The 18,915-nt window shown below is 37.0% G+C and overlaps 2 protein-coding genes across 6 annotated transcripts in view; one reads left to right on the forward strand and one right to left on the reverse strand.

The window, feature by feature from the left end:
• mtmr4 (myotubularin related protein 4) overlaps positions 1–2,268 on the forward strand; it is a 108,311-nt gene extending 106,043 nt beyond the window's left edge. For all 5 annotated transcript variants that reach the window (XM_049466277.1, XM_049466270.1, XM_049466283.1 and 2 more), the window contains one exon: positions 178–2,268. In XM_049466277.1, coding sequence (XP_049322234.1) covers positions 178–355 — 178 coding nt within the window. In that variant the 3' untranslated portion in view covers positions 356–2,268. The remainder of the gene's footprint in view (positions 1–177) is intronic.
• Positions 2,269–5,609: 3,341 nt separating this feature from the next.
• LOC103047625 (lysophosphatidic acid receptor 1-B) lies at positions 5,610–9,428 on the reverse strand. Its single transcript, XM_022665777.2, has 3 exons — positions 9,286–9,428; positions 7,964–8,060; positions 5,610–7,788 (listed from the first exon to the last, which is right to left on the reverse strand). Exons 2-3 carry the CDS (start codon positions 7,993–7,995, stop codon positions 6,852–6,854), a joined length of 969 nt encoding a protein of 322 aa, XP_022521498.2. The 5' UTR covers positions 7,996–8,060; positions 9,286–9,428; the 3' UTR covers positions 5,610–6,851.
• Positions 9,429–18,915: the final 9,487 nt, after the last annotated feature.

The following is an 18,915-nucleotide window of genomic DNA, read 5'->3' on the forward strand; positions in this document are numbered from 1 at the left end:
AGTTTTCTAGCTTCTGGCATCATTCACACTCGCCATAGTCAGACTCCAATCAGCTTTGAGTTTAACAGCTAAATATGTCCAGGTGGAACCACAGTGTATTCTAAAGCATTTAGAATAAAGTATTTACCCCTATTTATATCAATAAATATATAAATATATCAATGTGTCTCTCCTCAGGAACTGTGGGAACGTGTTCTGTAAAGACTGCTGCCACCTGAAGCTGCCCATTCCAGATCAGCAGCTGTACGATCCGGTGCTGGTGTGCAACACCTGCTACGACCTGCTGCAGGAGAGTCGCACGCGAGAGATCCGCTCACAGCAGCTCAAAAAGCCCATCGCTACGGCCTCCAGCTGAGCACACCAGTTAACCTCCTCAGTCACATCATGGGCTGCCCAGGCCCTCCTTGCATAGGTGCCCTTTAGAGGTGCCTGATGTTTTTGGCAGAGGCGCCCTGCCCACACTGCTTTGTGAGGGAGAGGATGTGGGTAAGGATGATGAGGAGGAGACGGACTCATGGGTCATTATGAGCTTGAAGTGCTGGGAAGAAGGGGCATGGACAGGACTGAGAGAAAGAAAGGACGGACAGAGGGACAGACGGACAAACAGACAAAAGGATGGAGTCTGTAAGAGAGAGAGACACAAGGAAGGCGTGGTGTGTGGTGGAGTGATGGGTTTTTTAATCACATGGAGATAAACTGAACTGAACTGACTAATCCGTCTGGTTAAGCTGGTGGAGCCATCAGCGACAGGTTGCCAGCGTCCTGCTGGCTAACGGCATTAGTCCACCAGGTGGCGACAAAGCTACACTAAAATACCCCTCCCTCAATTATTAGAGACTGAGAGGGACTTTTACATCTTGGAAAATCAGTCATATATACATATACTCACAGCCCTACTGTAAAAACCTGTTCGTCACACAGATTTACCCACCTGTTAAGCTTGTATACACACACGTATACACCCAAACACACAAACAAACACAAACCCCCCCTACACACCTCAAAGGACAATCTCTCTCGTCTGCCCTCGAAGCCGGTGGCTCGGGTGCCCTGTGCTCGTCCTACCCGAGGCTTTATATAAAAGAAAAAGAAAAGAGATCGCTGCTGCTACAGTATTTAAACAGAATTATAATTTTTTATCCTTACTTTTGTGCACTATAAGCTGTTGTAAATTTGGAGGGAAAAAATCCAAGAGACCAAACCCAAGCAAAAGGGAGAAATACCCGCGGTTTGTTTACTCGCTGTGGTCTGTTCCGGTGGGCTGTGCCTGTGCTAAGCTTGAATGTCGTGTTTTTTTTATTTTGATTTGTTTTATGTTTTGTACGTGAGCTTGGGAGTTACTGAGAAGACATGTTGCCATTTGACGCTGATCCGAGGCCAGTTTTGTATGTATTTTTCGTAAGGGTTCGTAAAAAGCGAGGAGGGATTAAGATTAAGAGGGTCTCAAGCCTCAGATCAGTGCAAAAGCGTTTCCGTGTAAGAGTTTAAATGGAGAACGTTTATCATCACTGTCCACAAATGCATCTGTCTGGTGGGTCGCGTTCTTCTTGTCCCTTTCTGCTTTGTGTAACGAAAACAAAACGATGAAAAAAAAAAAAGTTATGCACCACATTTTTCTGGACACTACGTGATTCTGTAGCAATGTTCTACTGTTCCTCCTAATCAAGGAATGACTCGAACATCAACTAACAAAAAAAAGTTGAGTTGAGGGTCAAAACCAAGAGCCATTGTGTTGTTTGGACATGAGGTAATGTTTTATTTCGTGTGTGTCCCTAAATCGGAACATTACACAATAGCATTATATACTCAAAACCATGATCTTCTTTATTTTCTTGTGCTTTTTCTATCAGAAATGGTTCCTTGAGTTTTTGCTGTATGTGCATTGTTTAATGTTGTTCCTTGAAATAATAGTGCCATTTATTTTTCTTTTTGTATGATTTTCTTTTTCGCCTTCATTTCTCATGAAATACACCGTGTTACCTACCAGTAACGGTTTATCATGTTTAAAAGGTACAAATAGTTAGCTAGCTAATGAGTATTTTCTGAGGTTCCGGTCAGGATCCACAATGTCTAATGGCTTTCTTTCAAATGGCAAAAATGATGAAGGAACGTTTTTGATTTAGAGAGGTAAAAAATAATGAACCCAGAAGTGTAATATATACTTATCTGTACTAGTGGCTCAAACCTGTCACTTAGTGAATAATTGATGTAAAGAAATGCACTGTTCAAGTCAAATCCCATGGGTTAAATAAAAATATATGACTATGAGATCTGTATTGCACTGTTCTGTTTTTTGGTTTGTTTGTTTTAAACAAGTTTTCAGATGAGATTGTGCTGGAAGTACAGGTAGAATTTGTCCTCTTTAACTTACTCATGCTATGAAAACACAAATACACGCATAATAGTGAGCACAGTCAGAAGACACTATTTTTAAAAGTTTATACATAAGGCGAACCAGATTATAAGGCACACTGACGATTTTGGGGAAAATTAAATTATTTTTAAGTTTGTTAGGTTGGTTGCTCAAAAGTAGTGGGGCAATTAAATGGCCTGGGTAAATTCCAGTACAATTAGCTGTTTATTGGAGGCAATCAATAGGCTAAAAATCTAACCCATCAGTGATACAATGAAAAACTGACAAGAACAATAATTTCATACATTTTTTAAAAGAAGGAATGTGCTGTGAAGCTAAACTACGATGAATCCTTTCCTAGGTAAAGAACATTTGGTTAATTCAAAACCCCCCTCAAGATAATGGGTGCGTCATTTTTCAAAAATCGAACATAACTACAGAACCTTTACCTCAATTACCTCAGATAAAATTTATTACCAACTGGTAGTCAAATGTGTCTCTGATTAGTCAGGCTGGAAACGGTAACATTTTTAATTGCAAAGCAATAATTACTGGTGTTTCGGTTATACCAGCAGGAAGTTCAGTTGTCTAATACATTTACACTGCTATAACGAATTTTAAATGCACTTTAGACTACCTCCTGAAGTGGTTTGAGTGATCGAATTTATATCTGGTTTAAACATTTTATTTGGGTGTTTACACTTCCTGCATTTTAATGTGACTTGGCCTTATCCAGATATAGTCCTGACACTCCAGACTTATGAAATGACCAGGTGTAAACAAGGTCAAAGCATTCATAATCTGAGCATACTACATCGTCTGTCAAACATGGTGCAGGTAGTGTTATGGCTGCCAATGGAACTGGGTCACTGGTGTTTATTAATGGCCATGGTTCTTACCATTTTTGCTTCAAATACAGCCCCAAATGCTCTACTGTAAAGGTTTTCCTCTAATGTGCGACTACATAACATTACTGTGAGGATTTGACTGCATTCAGTTCAGGTTTGTATGTTGGTTCTGGACCTAAATCACATCTCCAGCTCATCTTAAGGACACTGATTCCATACTGCTACACTAAAATAGAGAATATAAAAGCAATATACAAAACTACAGCTTTTTCTAAAAGTGTTGATCACAACAATCATATCCAGACCAGAACATAAACAAGCACCTGAATCACCATCACACCAGTTCTGTCTACGTCAGGCCTGCACCTGCATTAGTGTGCGTGACAATGTCCAGGTATCGTAGTATCAGAATAATGCTGCTCTCTGATAATAAAAAAACACTGCATAGTAATGGTTTTGGGAAGCATACTGTATTGTGTTTGAGAATCCACAGCCAGCTACTCAAGAAGTCCATTATAGTCATGGTAGCCAGCAGGCCTGAGAACAATGCAAACACACAGGCTCGCGTTTTTCATGCTGTGCTGTGACACTTTCAGCAAATATTTAACTGATAGAAAAAGAATAGGATGTGTATTTGGGTTATCTGCATTATATAACTAAACACACATGTGACGTTTACAATGATCTCAGCAGGTCCCATTATTCCACATAACACACTATTGGGCAGTTTTTCAAACAGGAGTTAGGCATAGTCTTGAACTACACTGTAGTTTGTATGGTGATTTTTCATTGAAAGGAAAACGCAGTCTAGGACTACTAGGCTTAATCCTGGGAATGTCTGGGAAAACAGTCATATATGTCCAAATGTTTGTTGGACAGCTGTTCTAATGAATACAGTCCCCTTCTTGCACCTAAGTTGCATCTTCTGCTGATACAGATGAGCAAATGCACACATATGCTGGCACCATGCCTACTGCCAGGCATGGGCTAGAGGTGTAAAACGCCTCAAGCTTTGAGCTGTGGAACTATGTTCTCTTGAATGATGATACCCCATACAGTACTTTTGGGTTGAGGTGGGTGTTAATCATCCAACATCTTGACCTCAATACAAAATCAGTTTAAAACTAACAGTTTTTCCAGGTAGCTTTTTTTCAGAGAGTCTTAGATTCTCATAGTGGTTAAAAATCTGGTCAACCAGACAAAACTTATCCTATAATGGTAAGCTAACTGTCAACTGCATTGGTCATGCAGGTCATGCGGGTTAACGAAATTGGCTAGTTGGTCGACCAGCTTAGTCAAGATTGGTCATGCTTTTAAACCAGTCAAACCAAATAGAACATAAACAAAAATAAACCCTATGCTGATAAACAGTTGGTCCTTCTTTGATTCAACCTAGGGGTAGGAAGTCCGGATTCTAGTTAGGTTGGAAGGCGGAGGGGAATGTTGGGGCTACATTGTCCTTCAAAAATCGCTGGCAAGATGGCGGCACACAAACCCACAAATTTTAATATTTTCCGTGTTAAAATTATAATAACCACTAAATTATCATAGTTTAATGTGTAGTTTCAATGTTTTATGGCCACTTTCTTCATAACATGCATGGTGCCACAGATGACAGAGACTGCAGGAAATGTTCCTAATAATTAATTGCTGCATCTCCTGCTCACTTTGTAAAACAAAGTGATGATACAGCCCTAAAGTTAACTACTTAACCAGCAGCTAGGTTGTTAAACTTATGCACTCCACTGCTATAGCTATATCTGTATCAGGTGCTTGAAGAGTTGTCCCAATTCTTAGGGGGAGGATTTCACCCCTTCCCCTTAACTGTATTCAAAAGGGAAGGGTCATTCTTGAAAAGTAGGGTTAGGTGTAAAAAAAAAGAGAAATTGGGATTGAGTTTAGGTGCCAGTTTTTCAAACATTTCTGCCGGATTTAAGTAATTATTTACACTGGACAACTTTAAAGCAATCTCACAGCCCTGCTTGCGGAACTGAAGCCATGTGGTACCAAGTGTAGAATTTGACTGATAGGCCTATTATACTGGTATCACTACAAAGAAGTTGCCAAAGTGTGCATTTTTCTTTTTCTTTATTTTTTGTTTTGCTGAAGTTTCCTGAATTCTCAGAGCTGCTGGTCTCATAAGATAAAACTCTGCCCTGCTGAAACCTATTGTCTGCTCTTACTTTGCTTACTTTTACTTCAGAAGATCAAAGCAGAGCCGATGAATCAACGCTCTGATGTGATATATGTGCAAAGGATGAATGGACACAGGACACATGGACAATGGACAATGGACTTGTAGTTTATTGTCCATTGTCCATGTGTCCTGTGTCCATTCATCCTTTGCACATATATCACATCAGAGCGTTGATTCATCGGCTCTGATGTTGATTCATCGGCTCTGATTCGGATTTGTCTTGCGATATATATGAATTTGCTTATAAGCCAGTCATTGTAAACAGAGACACTTTGCAAAAAGCAGCTGTGATTCCTAAACACTTAATAAAATTTTTAAAAAAGCTGAAATCTACACGTTGTGTATCACATCTTGATTACTCAATTTCAATTACAGTGCCGTGATATACTGTACAGAGGCAAGATTAGTGGTACTGATCTGAGTGTTTCTGTCAATGTCAATATCTAGACAGACACTTATAAAACACAGAAATTGATCAGCATTACTGAGACATCTATAGGCATTGTCATGCCTGAACCTCAGCACCAAAGTCCAAACCAAAATTCATGTCACACTGTATACATCTGGTCTGGTTCGTCCCACAGTCCCTGGCCAAGGTGCTGAAATCAACCACAACATTTGTAAGCAAAACCCCTTAAAAATATTTTACTGGATGTTTTTCTGATGTTTAATGATTCTGATGTTAAGCTAAAGGGTTTTTAGCCATGGTAAAAACCTTTATGAAGATGGGTCTATATTTAACTATGATAACTTAAACAACAAATACATGCTGAGTTCTTTGCCAGGTCTAAACAACACTCTGGAGAAACCTTTAGTAGATGATTCTTTAAAGATTTTATAACTACTAGAACCTTTGATTCTTTACAGTAGAGAAACTCTAATGTTCTTTACAGGCTAGAACTTTTGGTTCTTTGCTTTAGAGAACCCCATTCTGCAGACTAGAACTTTTGCTTCTTTACTTTAGATTAACCTGTTCTGCAGATGGATCTTTACAGACTAGAACCTTTGGTTGTTTACTTTGAAGAAACCCATTCTGCAGATGTTTTTTTTACTCAACCATGGCAACTTAAAGAACTGGTTTAATGCCTAAATGTTTTTCTCTTTATCTTGTCAAAGGCTAATTTGCATTGATCAAAAACCCTTACCATACTGGTCTTTACAGATCCAGGACAAATTATCATCTGATAGATTAAATTGTTCTTTTCCTGGATGGAATTGATTGCTTAAATGATACTTTTGTATACAATGAAACCCTTTTCACAAATGGTGTTTTATATAACCATGACAATGTACTATGGTTACTAAATGGTTCTTTGTCTAGGTGGTAACTCTTTTGTAGACGGTCTATGTAGAACTATAACAAATAATCCTTTTGATGCTTAATTGTTTCCTCCCATTGGTAGAAACCGTTTTGTAAATCAGTTCTTTTTCCAGATTCCAGTTCCAATCAGCTCTAAAACAGGCGTGTGTCTGACACAGTGTTCACGCACACGTTGATCCTGTTTGCCCTAATTTTCCTAAATCTCCTCCAGCGGCTCCACTTCGCCAGGCGCCACACGTCCGGGCAGCTGAACGTGTACAAGATGGGGTTTCCAATGGAGTTGAGCACCAGGAATGCATACGCCACATTCTTGTACACAATCACGCTCGTCTTTAGCTTCTCGGGGCACGAACTGTGGGACGCGTCCCAGAGCACCCCGGCCAGGAAGGGCGTGTAGGCCACCAGGGCCAGTCCCCAGATGATCCAGGCCATCCTGGTGATGCGTGCCTCGGCCCGCGTGGTGCTTGCCCTACTGGAGTTTAGCTCCCGTAGCTTCACAATGACGGTTACATAGGTCACAGACAACACCACGAAGACCACCATAGTGTTGGGGACCACCACGAAGAGCAGGTAGTTGATGCACAGTGGGCCATAGAGCGTCGAGGCCTCACCACTGATTGCACAGTTCCAGCCGAAGAGTGGCAGGCTTCCCACGACCACCGCCAGTGTCCAGCACAGGGCCAACACCTTCAGCACACGGCTCTTCAACTGCACACGCCTCTTGTGTGCCCCACACACCGCCAGGAGGCGCTCCACGCCAATGGAAAGGACACCATACGTGCCTGATAAGATGCCAGTGGTCAGCAGGGTGTAGACAGGCAGAGGTACGTCCGTGGCGATCACAGAGTTTGCAGGACTCAGTGCTGTGCGCACACTCACGTACACTGATGTGGAGCTCGTGAGGGCATCCGAAAGTGCGAGGCTGCACAACAGTGCGGCGTAGGGCCCTCGATTTGGGCGTGTGTTAACCAGCACCAGCCCCACAGCCGCTGCGTTCAGAATCAGTGACAGCAGACTGGCAGCACTCACAAGCTCCTCCAGAATCACAATGGTGTCCAGGTTGCGCTGGCTGCCGTTGAAGATGAGCATGGGGCAGTCCATTGCAGTGTGAGAAAGAGAGGAGAGGGAAAGAGCTGTCTCAAGCCAAGCACAAGCTGAAAAATCCCTGAACAGACCCTCAAAACAGCATGTGGTCACGCGCTGTCACCAAATATTTACCTGCGATAAGAATGATGGCCACGTACCTGTGTTGTCTGAAGCACGAAGGAAACAGCATTGGCCTAACATCCGACTACATCCAAGCCATCTGCACACAGCTTCACAGCAAACAGTCCAAATTCCCTGGAAAAAATAAAAATAAATAAACACGGCTGAATTAATGTTTAAACTAACACCCACAGTACTGAATTAACATTTGCTGTACTGAATTAAAGTTAAAAATCCTGAATATATGGAGTGCATTATTAGTATCATGACATTCTGAATCATTGACTTCTTCTACTTGTATTTTTAATATCTCAGTTAGGGGTGTGCTATATCATATTGTATGCAACAATAAAACATACTTTTCATTTTGTTGCAGTACTGTAATCTTAAAATATATATTTTTTAATTCAGTGTTTTGTCATATTGGCAAGAGTATTGTTATCTTGAAAATTCCATGAAATACCGTGATATTATTTTAGGGCCATATCGCCCACCCCTTACTACTGAATTAACATTTAATTTAACACACAGAGCACCTACATTATTTAATTAAATAATAATAAAACATTTAATAAAAATAATATGGTATTTCATGGTACTTTTGTGATAACTATACTCTTGGCGATAAGACAAAACACTAAATGTCAAAAATACACTAATGCAACAAAATTAAAATTTAGTTTTATTGTTGCATACCATATGGTGATGCACACCCCTAACTGAGATATTAAAAATACAAGAATTTTATCATATTTGTAACAGAAGTCAATGATGCAGAATATCATGATACTAATAATGCACTCCAAATATCTCTATATATCAAGGATTAAAGTAAAATAAATGATACTGTACAGATATAATCTGTCTCAAGTAGACAATGGAAAATAAGAAAGGTGTGAATTTTTATTTTACTAAAAACAGTAAAAAGTAGTACCCTGATGTGATGATTAAGGGTGGGTGATATGGAATAATATTTCAGGGTATAATATCGTTCACAAAATTTAAAAATGTTGGTGATATTATTGCGTACGTTAGGATATTCCACACCCCTATTATACACAGTGGTAAATTAAAAATTTACTTTATTAAAAATTGTACTTACTTAAATTAACATCTACATTGCTAAATTAACACCAAACCTACAGTACTCAATTAAAACCTTAACACCTACAGAACCAAATTAATGAATATAATATAAGATATGACTAGCTAGCTAGCTAACGACAGTTGTTTAATGCTGGTTAGCCAGCTAGCTAGCCTGAACAGTTCCTCATAAACACAGTATAAATGGCATATTTAATTAACAAAAAATATAATTATGAGCTTTTATTGTGTGTTTCATTATATATGGTGTTCTTACCTCAAAACTTTATCTGAAAACCGAATGCGAAGCTTCCGCAGTCCTGAGGTAAATTTAATAGTTTACCTCAGAACTGGATTCCCGCGCTTTTTAATTTAAAGTGGCTCGTGACCCGCTGCACATATGCGTAGATTTCCAGCTCATATTACCCCTGTGGTTGTGGTTGAATATGTTTTACAGATCTGATTCCTTTTTTTTTTTAGGTACATTTTAAAATGTGAATTCCACAATAATGTCTTCCTGCAGAGTAAATAACAATGCTATACAAAGCACTAAAAAAAAAAAAAATGTATTTAAAAAAAAAAGAAAAAAAAAAAAAAGCAATAATTATAGTTGCTAGCATAACTAACATTCAACAATTCTGTTTATTGGACAAACACTTTTTTTTACTGTTTACTACGTAATTCCATAATTGTGTCCCTTAATAATTTTCATGGCTTAATATTAATCTAAAATGTAGAAAATAAAGAATAAATAAAGGAATAAAAAAAAATAATTGAATGGGAAGGCGTGTCCAAACTTTTCACTGGTACATTAAGTGCCTTAATTAAGTGTCTTTTTTTTATGAAAACATTATTACAATTAAATGTAACTAATTTACCTTCACTTTAAATAACTTTTTTGTACGTTATACAGCTTTTTTTAATGTGGGGTGGTAGAGCGTGTTTTCAGCCACTAGATGTCAGTATTTAATAAGCTCTATAATTACAAGAAGGTTAAGATAAAGATAATACCTCTGTGTAAATGCTTCTGTAGGATCAACAGAGACCACATTGCTTTCCATAATATATAAATAATCAAATACAAATGTATCAGTTCAAAAGGACATTCCAGTTTATTTGTGTTTCTATTAAAATGTAAATGTAAATTAATTAAGGAAGAGGAAAAGGGAAAAATAACATGTACAACCACAAAATCTATATATTTTTTCTCATTCCTTTTACTTTTTTTCTTTTGTTCACATCTTGTGTACAATTAAGAGAACACTTCAGTTTCTGAATCAGTTTCTCTGATTTTGCTATTTATATGTACATGTTTGAGTAAAATGAACATTGTTGTTTTATTCAATAAACTACGAACAACATTTCTCCCAAATTCCAAATAAAAAATGTTATAATTTAGAGCATTTATTTGCATAAAATGAGAAATGACTGAAATAACAAAACAGATGCAGAGCTTTCAGACCTCAAATAAGATGCAGAGCTTCCAGACCTCCTCCACCAGTCTTACACACTGCTTTTGGATAACCTTATGCCACTCCTGGTGCAAAAATTCAAGCAGTTTAGCTTGGTTTGATGGCTTGTGATCATCCATCTTCCTCTTTATTATATTCCAGAGGTTTTCAATTTGGTAAAATCAAAGAAACTAATAATTTTAGATGGTCTCTTATTTTTTTTCCAGAGCTGTATATTATAGACATGCCTAACGGTATCTATATACATAAATCAACAAATAAGTACCTACTTCCTTGTCCCAAGGAAGAACAACCAGTGAAACTGCGACTGGTTCAAGTGCACCCAAGACTCATGGAGGCAGCACCAAACACTTTAAAAGAATGTACAGAATCTACTGCTAATGTATTGTGGAACATGTACACAAAACAGTTCAGAGGTCTAGTTACAGCCTGGTCTCAACTGACCCTGAGAGCTGTTTGGGCAGGAAGAGTAGGTCTACAGGTGGTTTTTATGTTTTGGCTTCTAAATGACCATAGTTTCGTTAATCCTGCTTTTGTTGGAGAAGCTGTTTCTAATGTCCAGGGAAGGCCTTCTAAAAAGGATCCAATTCTTTTGGCAATATTTTTTTATGTTTCGTTTTACAGCTGAATGAGTTGAAATAATATTACTGACTAAAATGTAACTCTGCAAGTAGATTACTGTCCCCAGTAAACCTGAGTCAGGGTCATACATTCAAAGCTCAGTGAAGCGATCCATGAAGGCCCCACACCATTATTTAAAGAATTTGCTGCTAATGTATTGTGGAACATGTACACAAAATACCTTCAAAGGCCTTGTTGACTCCATGTCTTAAAAAAGGTCAGCGAGGTTGTGGAAGTAAATGGACAGCCTACACAATATTATTACTTTTATACTATTATGTTATGATACAGTTTGGGCATCAATGATAATTTTCATGATTTTCCTTTGTAAATCATTGGTTTTCGGATCAGCAATTTCAGTTAAATATATCACATAGCAGACAAACACAGTGATATTTAAAAAGTGAAAGGAAGTTTAGTCAGGTTTGATGGTTTCTGAGCGTGAACAGCCCACTTTAAATCACACCACAGATTATTTTCAATAATATTCAGGTCTGTGGACTGAGATGATCATTCCCGAACGTTGTACTTGTTCCTCTGCATGAAAACTTTTGTATATTTTAAGCAGTGTTTAGTGTTTAAGATCGTTGTCTTGATGAAATATTAAGCCCCGACACAACTTAGACTTTCTCACTGATACTTCAACATTGTTCTCAAGAATTTGCTGATATTGACTGGAATCTATGCAACTCTTAACTTTAACAAGATTCCCAGTACCTGCACTGATCACACAGCCCCACAGCATGATGGAACCACCACCTTATTTATTGTGGGGAGCAAGTGATTGCTTTGAAATGCTGTGTTCTTTTTACACCATGCGTACCGCCCTCCAAATAACTTAATTTTAGATTCATCAGTCCACAGAACCTTATTCCAAAATGAAGCTGGCTTGTCTAAATGTACTTTAGCTTTAGCATACCTCAAGCAACTCTGTTTGTGGCGTGCGCTAAGAAAAGGCTTCTTCTGCATTACTCTCCCATACCGACTCTTTTTTGTGTAAAGTGAGCTAAAGAGCTGAACTATGCACAGTGACGCCATCTGCAGCAAGATGATGATGTAGGTCTTTGGAGCTGGTCTGTGGTTTGACTATGACTGTTCTCACCATCCTTCTCCTCTGCTTATCTGAGATTTTTCTTGCCCTGCCACTTCGGGCCTTAACTAGAACTGTTCCTGTGGTCATCCATTACCTCACTATGTTCCTCACAGTAGAAACTGACAGCTGAAATCTCTGAGATTTTAGCTTTTTTTATCCTTCCTCTAAACCATGATGTTGAACAATCTTTGTGTTCAGGTCATTTGAAAGTTGTGTTTTGAGGCTCTCATGTTGCCTCTCTTCAAAGAAGATTCAAAGAGGAGAAAAACTTGCAATTGGCACCTTAACCCTTTCTCATTATTGGATTCACCTGTGTATGTAGGTCAGGGTCACTGAGTTTGCCAAACTAATTTTTGGTTCCAATAATTAGTACTAAAGGTATTCAAATCAATAAAATGTCAGGTCAAGGGTGCCAAAATTTATGCACCAGCCTAATTTTGTTTACAGAATTATTGCACACTTTCTGTAAATCCTATAAACTTCATTTCACTTCTCAAATATCACTGTGTTAGTCTGTCAATGATTTATAAAGGAAATTCATTAAAAGTATCAACAATCTTGAATATTTATCTGGTCATATTTATTTCATTTGTTAATATATTTTTGTATTTTAGGCCTACAATGCATTCTAAAAAGGTGGGGTGAGGTATAACAGTCTGAGACTTCGAGAAGCAAAGATGGTCATAGGATCTTCAGTTTATAACAAATGTCTGGGAAAAAATATTAAAATGTTTAAAAACTATGTTCCTAAACTACTATCCTAAAAAACTGGATAGTATTTGCATAGTTCATCCTCTAAAGTGCACACTATCATTAACCTATTGAGGGAATCCTAAGCAGAACACCTGTAATCTCTGATCCCTCAGACAGCACTTCACAGGCAAGGGACTGCTTTGTCTAACTCTACGAAATGCAGTACAATGTACTGTCCTTACAAATATACACTAAACAGCCATAACATTAGAACCACAGGTGTAAACATTATTCAGCAAGTGAATAGTCTTCTAGTTCTTAAAGTTGAACTGGGGAACCAGTAAACCTGAGTCAGGGTCATGGACACTCTAAGCTCCGTGAAGCGATTCATGAAGGCCCCACACCATTATTTAAAGAATTTGCTGCTAATGTATTGTGGAACATGTACACAAAATACCTTCAAAGGCCTTGTTGACTCCATGTCTTAAAAAAGGTCAGCGAGGTTGTGGAAGTAAATGGACAGCCTACAAAATAGTATTGCTGTTAAATTGGTAATATCCTGAAGGAACATTTGGAGGTTTTCCCATTTTTAACTGTGCCAAAACATGGTAAGATGATTTAAGAACCTTGACAGAAGTCTTGGCAAATAACAAATGTTTATTTCAGATATATTCAAGACATTCCCCAAAGATCGATTGAAATATTACACCCCCTAACAAAAGACACAGTGGAAACTGCAAATTAAAAAGGGATTCTAGACAGCATGAATCCATACTGTACATAAATATTATTCAACCTTTATTTTACCAGGTAAAATGTTTGAGAACCAGTTCTCATTTACAAACATGACCTGGCCATATTAGCAGCTTTAACCAATAAAAATAGGAGAAAAAATTCATTGTTTAGTATGACAACATGACAACCTGCAGCAAATGGCAACTTGCTCTTAAAACCATCAACACAGAGGCTGTCCAGACACCCCTTACATAAAACATAACAGAACACACAATGATGGTAAATGAAGGGAAGAGGGAGATACAGCAACCATGTAAATGAATGGTTGCAGGAGCCAATGGGAAAGGTGTGAGCTATAACTCACAGCTTTAAGTTAACTTAAAAAAAAAAACACTTATAATTTGAAATAATTTTAAATAACAAAACTTAATTTGATGAGCTAAGATAAATGAAAAAAAGTTATCGTAACTTGTTGATTAAATCTTTTTTTTTTACTATGGAAGATATTTATCTGGTCAACTTTATTTCATTTGTTAACATATTCCTGCATTTCAGGCCTACAAATGGGGTAACGAAAGTTTAAAAAACAAGAATTCAAAAAGAGGATGTATAAAAGTTTTAGAACAAAAGAACAAAGGTGGGCATCTCCTGTTAGTAACAAATGTGTAAGGAAATTATTAAAATGTTTAAAAACAATGTTCCTCATAGTTCCTTATAATTTAGGATATAATTTGCATATTTCTCCCTATACAGTGCATAATATTATTAACCTGTTTGAAGAATCCTAAGCAGAACAACTGTGATCTCTGGTCACTCAGACAACACTCCATTAAGAACAGTCATTCATTAATATTTAATACAATTACGGAGGCAAGGGATTATTTGTCAAACACTACAAACCTGTTCCTCAGTAGTGATGACTTTGTACTGTAACACACAGTAAGAATATTGAACTTGAATATTGATAACAAGTAAAAAAAAAACGAATCAGATAAACTTAGTGAGAAACTCATTAATCAGGTTAAAATCCTGATGTAACACAAATAATAAAACTTCATAACAATTATTAACATTTTATTCGAGAAATGGTGTCAGAAGTAGTTCTGTGGAACGTAATACATTGATTAAAGCATTGATTTAAGTTCCATTTAAAATTGTATTTTTTGGCTTCTACAGCTCAGCTCCATTTATCTCCAGAACTAACTCAGCACTTCATTCTGTAATGGTCAAATGAAAAAACACAGATTCACACACTGTTCTGTAATACTCTCAGGATGTTCAGTATATGTTACTTAGGGACTTTATGAAATCAAGAGTGCTGTATGGAACTGTAAGGAAATTTACACAGCTTTTAAAGGGTCTGTGACACGTACATCACCATGGGATCTTTTCGGTTAAGTTACAAAAAAAATGGTAAATGTTTACCACCCAAACTTTTTTGTTAAGTGTTACTAGAAATACTCTAAACTAGACATACACAAATTGAGAAAAAATAAAATAAAATATGACTTTTGTTTTTTAATACATCTCTTGGTACTGACAGTTATAGAGGTGATTATTTTTTCCAGAGCAGCAAACCAAGAACTCCCATCCCCAGCATGAAGTGCTTTGTCAAGAGCATCACTAGCTCAGACTGACACAGCAGAAGCTCAGAGTGACACAGCAGTAGCATTATAAATGTGTAAACTGATACAAGATGACAGCAGTCACCATGCGATTCTGTGCAACAGCTTAAATACATATTTTACAAGTTTTAGCAGTGGATGATATGGCCATAAAATAATATCACAATATTTCAGGGTATTTTTGCAATAAATATATTCTTGACAAAATAAAAAGCATTAAAAAGTATTTTATTTATTTTAACAGTATAGTACTGCAACTAAACAAATAAAGATAAAGTTTTATTTAATGAAAGTATAACAATTTCACACATTCAGCTAAAAAATATTTTTGTCTTATGTTTTACTTACCAACTGTTATACTATTTTATATATAACAGTAACAAAATATCATTACTGTTTTAGTAAAGTAAATAGCAAAACAAATTTGGCAAAATCACGGCATTACTATTTTATATACAACTCTGGAAAAAAATTAAGAGATCACTTCAGTTTCTGAATCAGCTTTTCTGTTTTTGCTATTTATAGGTTTATATTTGAGTAAAATGAACATTGTTGTTTTATTCTATAAACTACAGACAACATTTCTCTCAAATACCAAATAAAAATATTGTCATTTAGAGCATTTATTAACAGAAAATAAGAAATGTCTGAAATAACAAAAAAAGATGCAGAGCTTTCAGACCTCAAATAATGTCTAATAACAAGTTTATACTCATAAAGATTTAAAAGTTGAAAAATCAATATATGTTGGAATAATCCTGGTTTTTAATCACAGATTTCATGCACCCTGGTATGTTCTACTCCACCAGTCTTAACTTTATGCTTTTACTCCTGGTGCAAAAATTCAAGCAGTTCAGCTTGGTTTGATGGCTTGTGGTCATCCATCTTCCTCTTGATTATATTCCAGAGGTTTTCAATTTGGTAAAATCAAATCAAAGAAATTCATCATTTTAAAGTAGTCTCTTAGTTTTTTCCAGAGCTGTATATATTACAATATATTGTGCATCATACAATAAGGTCCTAACCACTACACTATATGTCAAACTGTTTATGTTCATTCTTCTAATGGTTAGCCCTATTATCAAGATTTTACAGATTCAGTTTCAATTAAATTTACTGGAATTTCAGGTTAGATTATAAAAGGTAGGCTAATAGATGAAACAGATGGGCTTTGGCTGGAAGACGCCTCAGCAATGGCACATTCCCACTGAACTCTGGAAATACTCTTATGTGTTTATGTGTTATCTGTGTTTTGGCCTCTCATACATATAAAAACATTATACAGTGCAAAAAAATTACAAAATATAAAATATTTAGAACATCACAGGAGAGTATAACGGTACCCATGTCCTACACTTTACATCCAAATGTGTTTTGAACACCTATTCTAAAGAAAACACTCCGCTATATTAAGTTGCAACCATTGCTGATCAGACCCGCAAAAGTACACATACAGCTTGTCTTGCTAAGGAGAGAAGTATTGTCAATAGAATATAACTGTGGAGCAGATAAACATGAACCCATTGGCCCCAAACATGTTTAAAGGAAGGACAACCAGTGAACTGGTGACAGGGTCAGGCTCAACTTTACTCACAACCTACAGGATCAAATACGGAATACGCACATAAGGACACGAGGCCACCTGCTTTTTAAAATATCCAGATATTTTTATATTTGTAGACAAGGTTCTTCAGACTGCAGCTGTGCTGTGCTAAAAGCAAAACGTCCATCTGTTTCATCCATTATCTTTTATAAGCTAACCTGAAATTCCAGTGAATTTCACTCGAATCCAAAGATCAAATCCAAATTCTCCAGTTGGACGTCACAAACAAGGACAAAACAGAATCAATCAGTGTGACTGTCACAGAGGACAGTTTTACAGTCCATGTGTTACAGCCATTCACAGCCCTGCAGCTTCTTCCCCCTCAAAGTTTCCAGGCACAAGATAAGAGGACGTCCTTCCACCTTCCTGATGTTGGTATAAGCATCTGCTGAAGGAAGAGTGATCGAGATAAACTGAGTTACCTGAAAACACAGTACACTAAATATCAATAAACACTGGAAGAGCGGGAAGGAGGAAAAAACAGCAGGGACAGAGGGAAGGAGAGAGATAATATTTATGTGAAACAACTGCTCACATCTCAACACATCTCTGTTTACAGTAATACGTGACCTTGTTATTTAACAAAAGTATATGACATTATACATAATAAGATATTTGGTACTGTCCAATAAAAATGGAGAGGATCTCCAAAACACCAACTTTAGAGGAGAGAGATAAAATCTTCTCAACTTTTGATGGAAGTCAATAAAAAAAAAAAAGTTTATTTCAGGTAATTTAGGAAAATTTCTATTGGTCCAATCAGCAAGATATTTTGACACAGTTGAATGGACAGATTGTGTGTTCAGATTATGTAGTAATTAAAAAATCTGTTAAAATTAAGTTACTTTTTTTCATTGAACATGGATGATATATAGATGGACAATTATTGGAGCACCTGCTGATTCATTGTTTCTTCTGAAATGGAATTTATTTTTTTTTTTAAAGTTATAGCTGATCCTGCTTTTGTTGGAGAAACAGTCCAGAGAAGATTTTTTTAATTTTCGTAAGATGTACAAATGGGATCAAAAATAACTTGTTAAATGCTTAAGTGAGAAACATGTTGTAAATAATAATAACGAACTGAAACATTAGTTACACATACATAACTAGTGTCAGTTAATAATAAGTTTAGAGACATTCCGTTGTAAGCACTGTTAATTAATGGCCAATTGTGCTCTCTCGGACTCCGGCTGCTGATGGCAAGCAGCATGATAATAAACCTTTACTATACTAAGATTTACTATAATAGTTTGGAGTTGGGCTCAGAGGTCTTGGCATGAGAAGTGTTATCGCAAGTTCAAATCTCGGGTCATGCTGCTTTTCCATCAGCAGCCGGAATCAGAGAGAGACAAATTGTCCTTGCTCTCTCTAGGTGGGTTTATGGCATTTTCTCTTATCTCATCACTTTCCTTGTGAGGTGTAGATGTCTGTTAGGGATCTGGTGCAGGCAGCAGGCAGTGTGCACCAGATTTGGCTGCCTAGTGATGCTGCACTGGCAGCTGTTTAAAAAGAGGTTCTGGCTGATTTCACATGTATCAGAGGAGGAATACGCTTGTCCTTACCCTCCTAGTGTCGGGAGAATTGCACCAAAAACGTTTGGTGACGCTGCTTTTAGCCACTACGCTTCAAAATGTTGGAACAACCTTCCAACTGATGTTAGAGAAGCTCAAAACATTGACATCTTTAAACGCAAACTAAAAACCTATTTGTTCAGTCTGGCTTTTATGTAGTGCTTGTAACATTTGTTTTTAATTTTGTCTATTATATATTAAATGATTAATTCATAATTTTTTTCGCTTTTCCTTTTGTCATTTTATATTTTCTTCAATCTTCAGTGAATTACCCTGAATTTCAATCTTATTTGTCTGAAAGATGCTATATAAATAAAATTTGACTGATTGATTGAAGTGATAGTCTTAGTACAGTATTTGGGTGTGTCAAATGGCTTAAGTAAATTGGGGAGAAAATTGGGACACTGCTGTGCTTTATGGGCTTCATACCCCTCTGGCCCCCACCTGACCTTAGGCATAGTGCCAGAATGTTACAATAGATTCATGTGTAGCTG

Source organism: Astyanax mexicanus, chromosome 1 (assembly GCF_023375975.1).
Source record: "Astyanax mexicanus isolate ESR-SI-001 chromosome 1, AstMex3_surface, whole genome shotgun sequence".
NCBI classification, from domain to species: Eukaryota; Metazoa; Chordata; class Actinopteri; order Characiformes; family Acestrorhamphidae; genus Astyanax; species Astyanax mexicanus.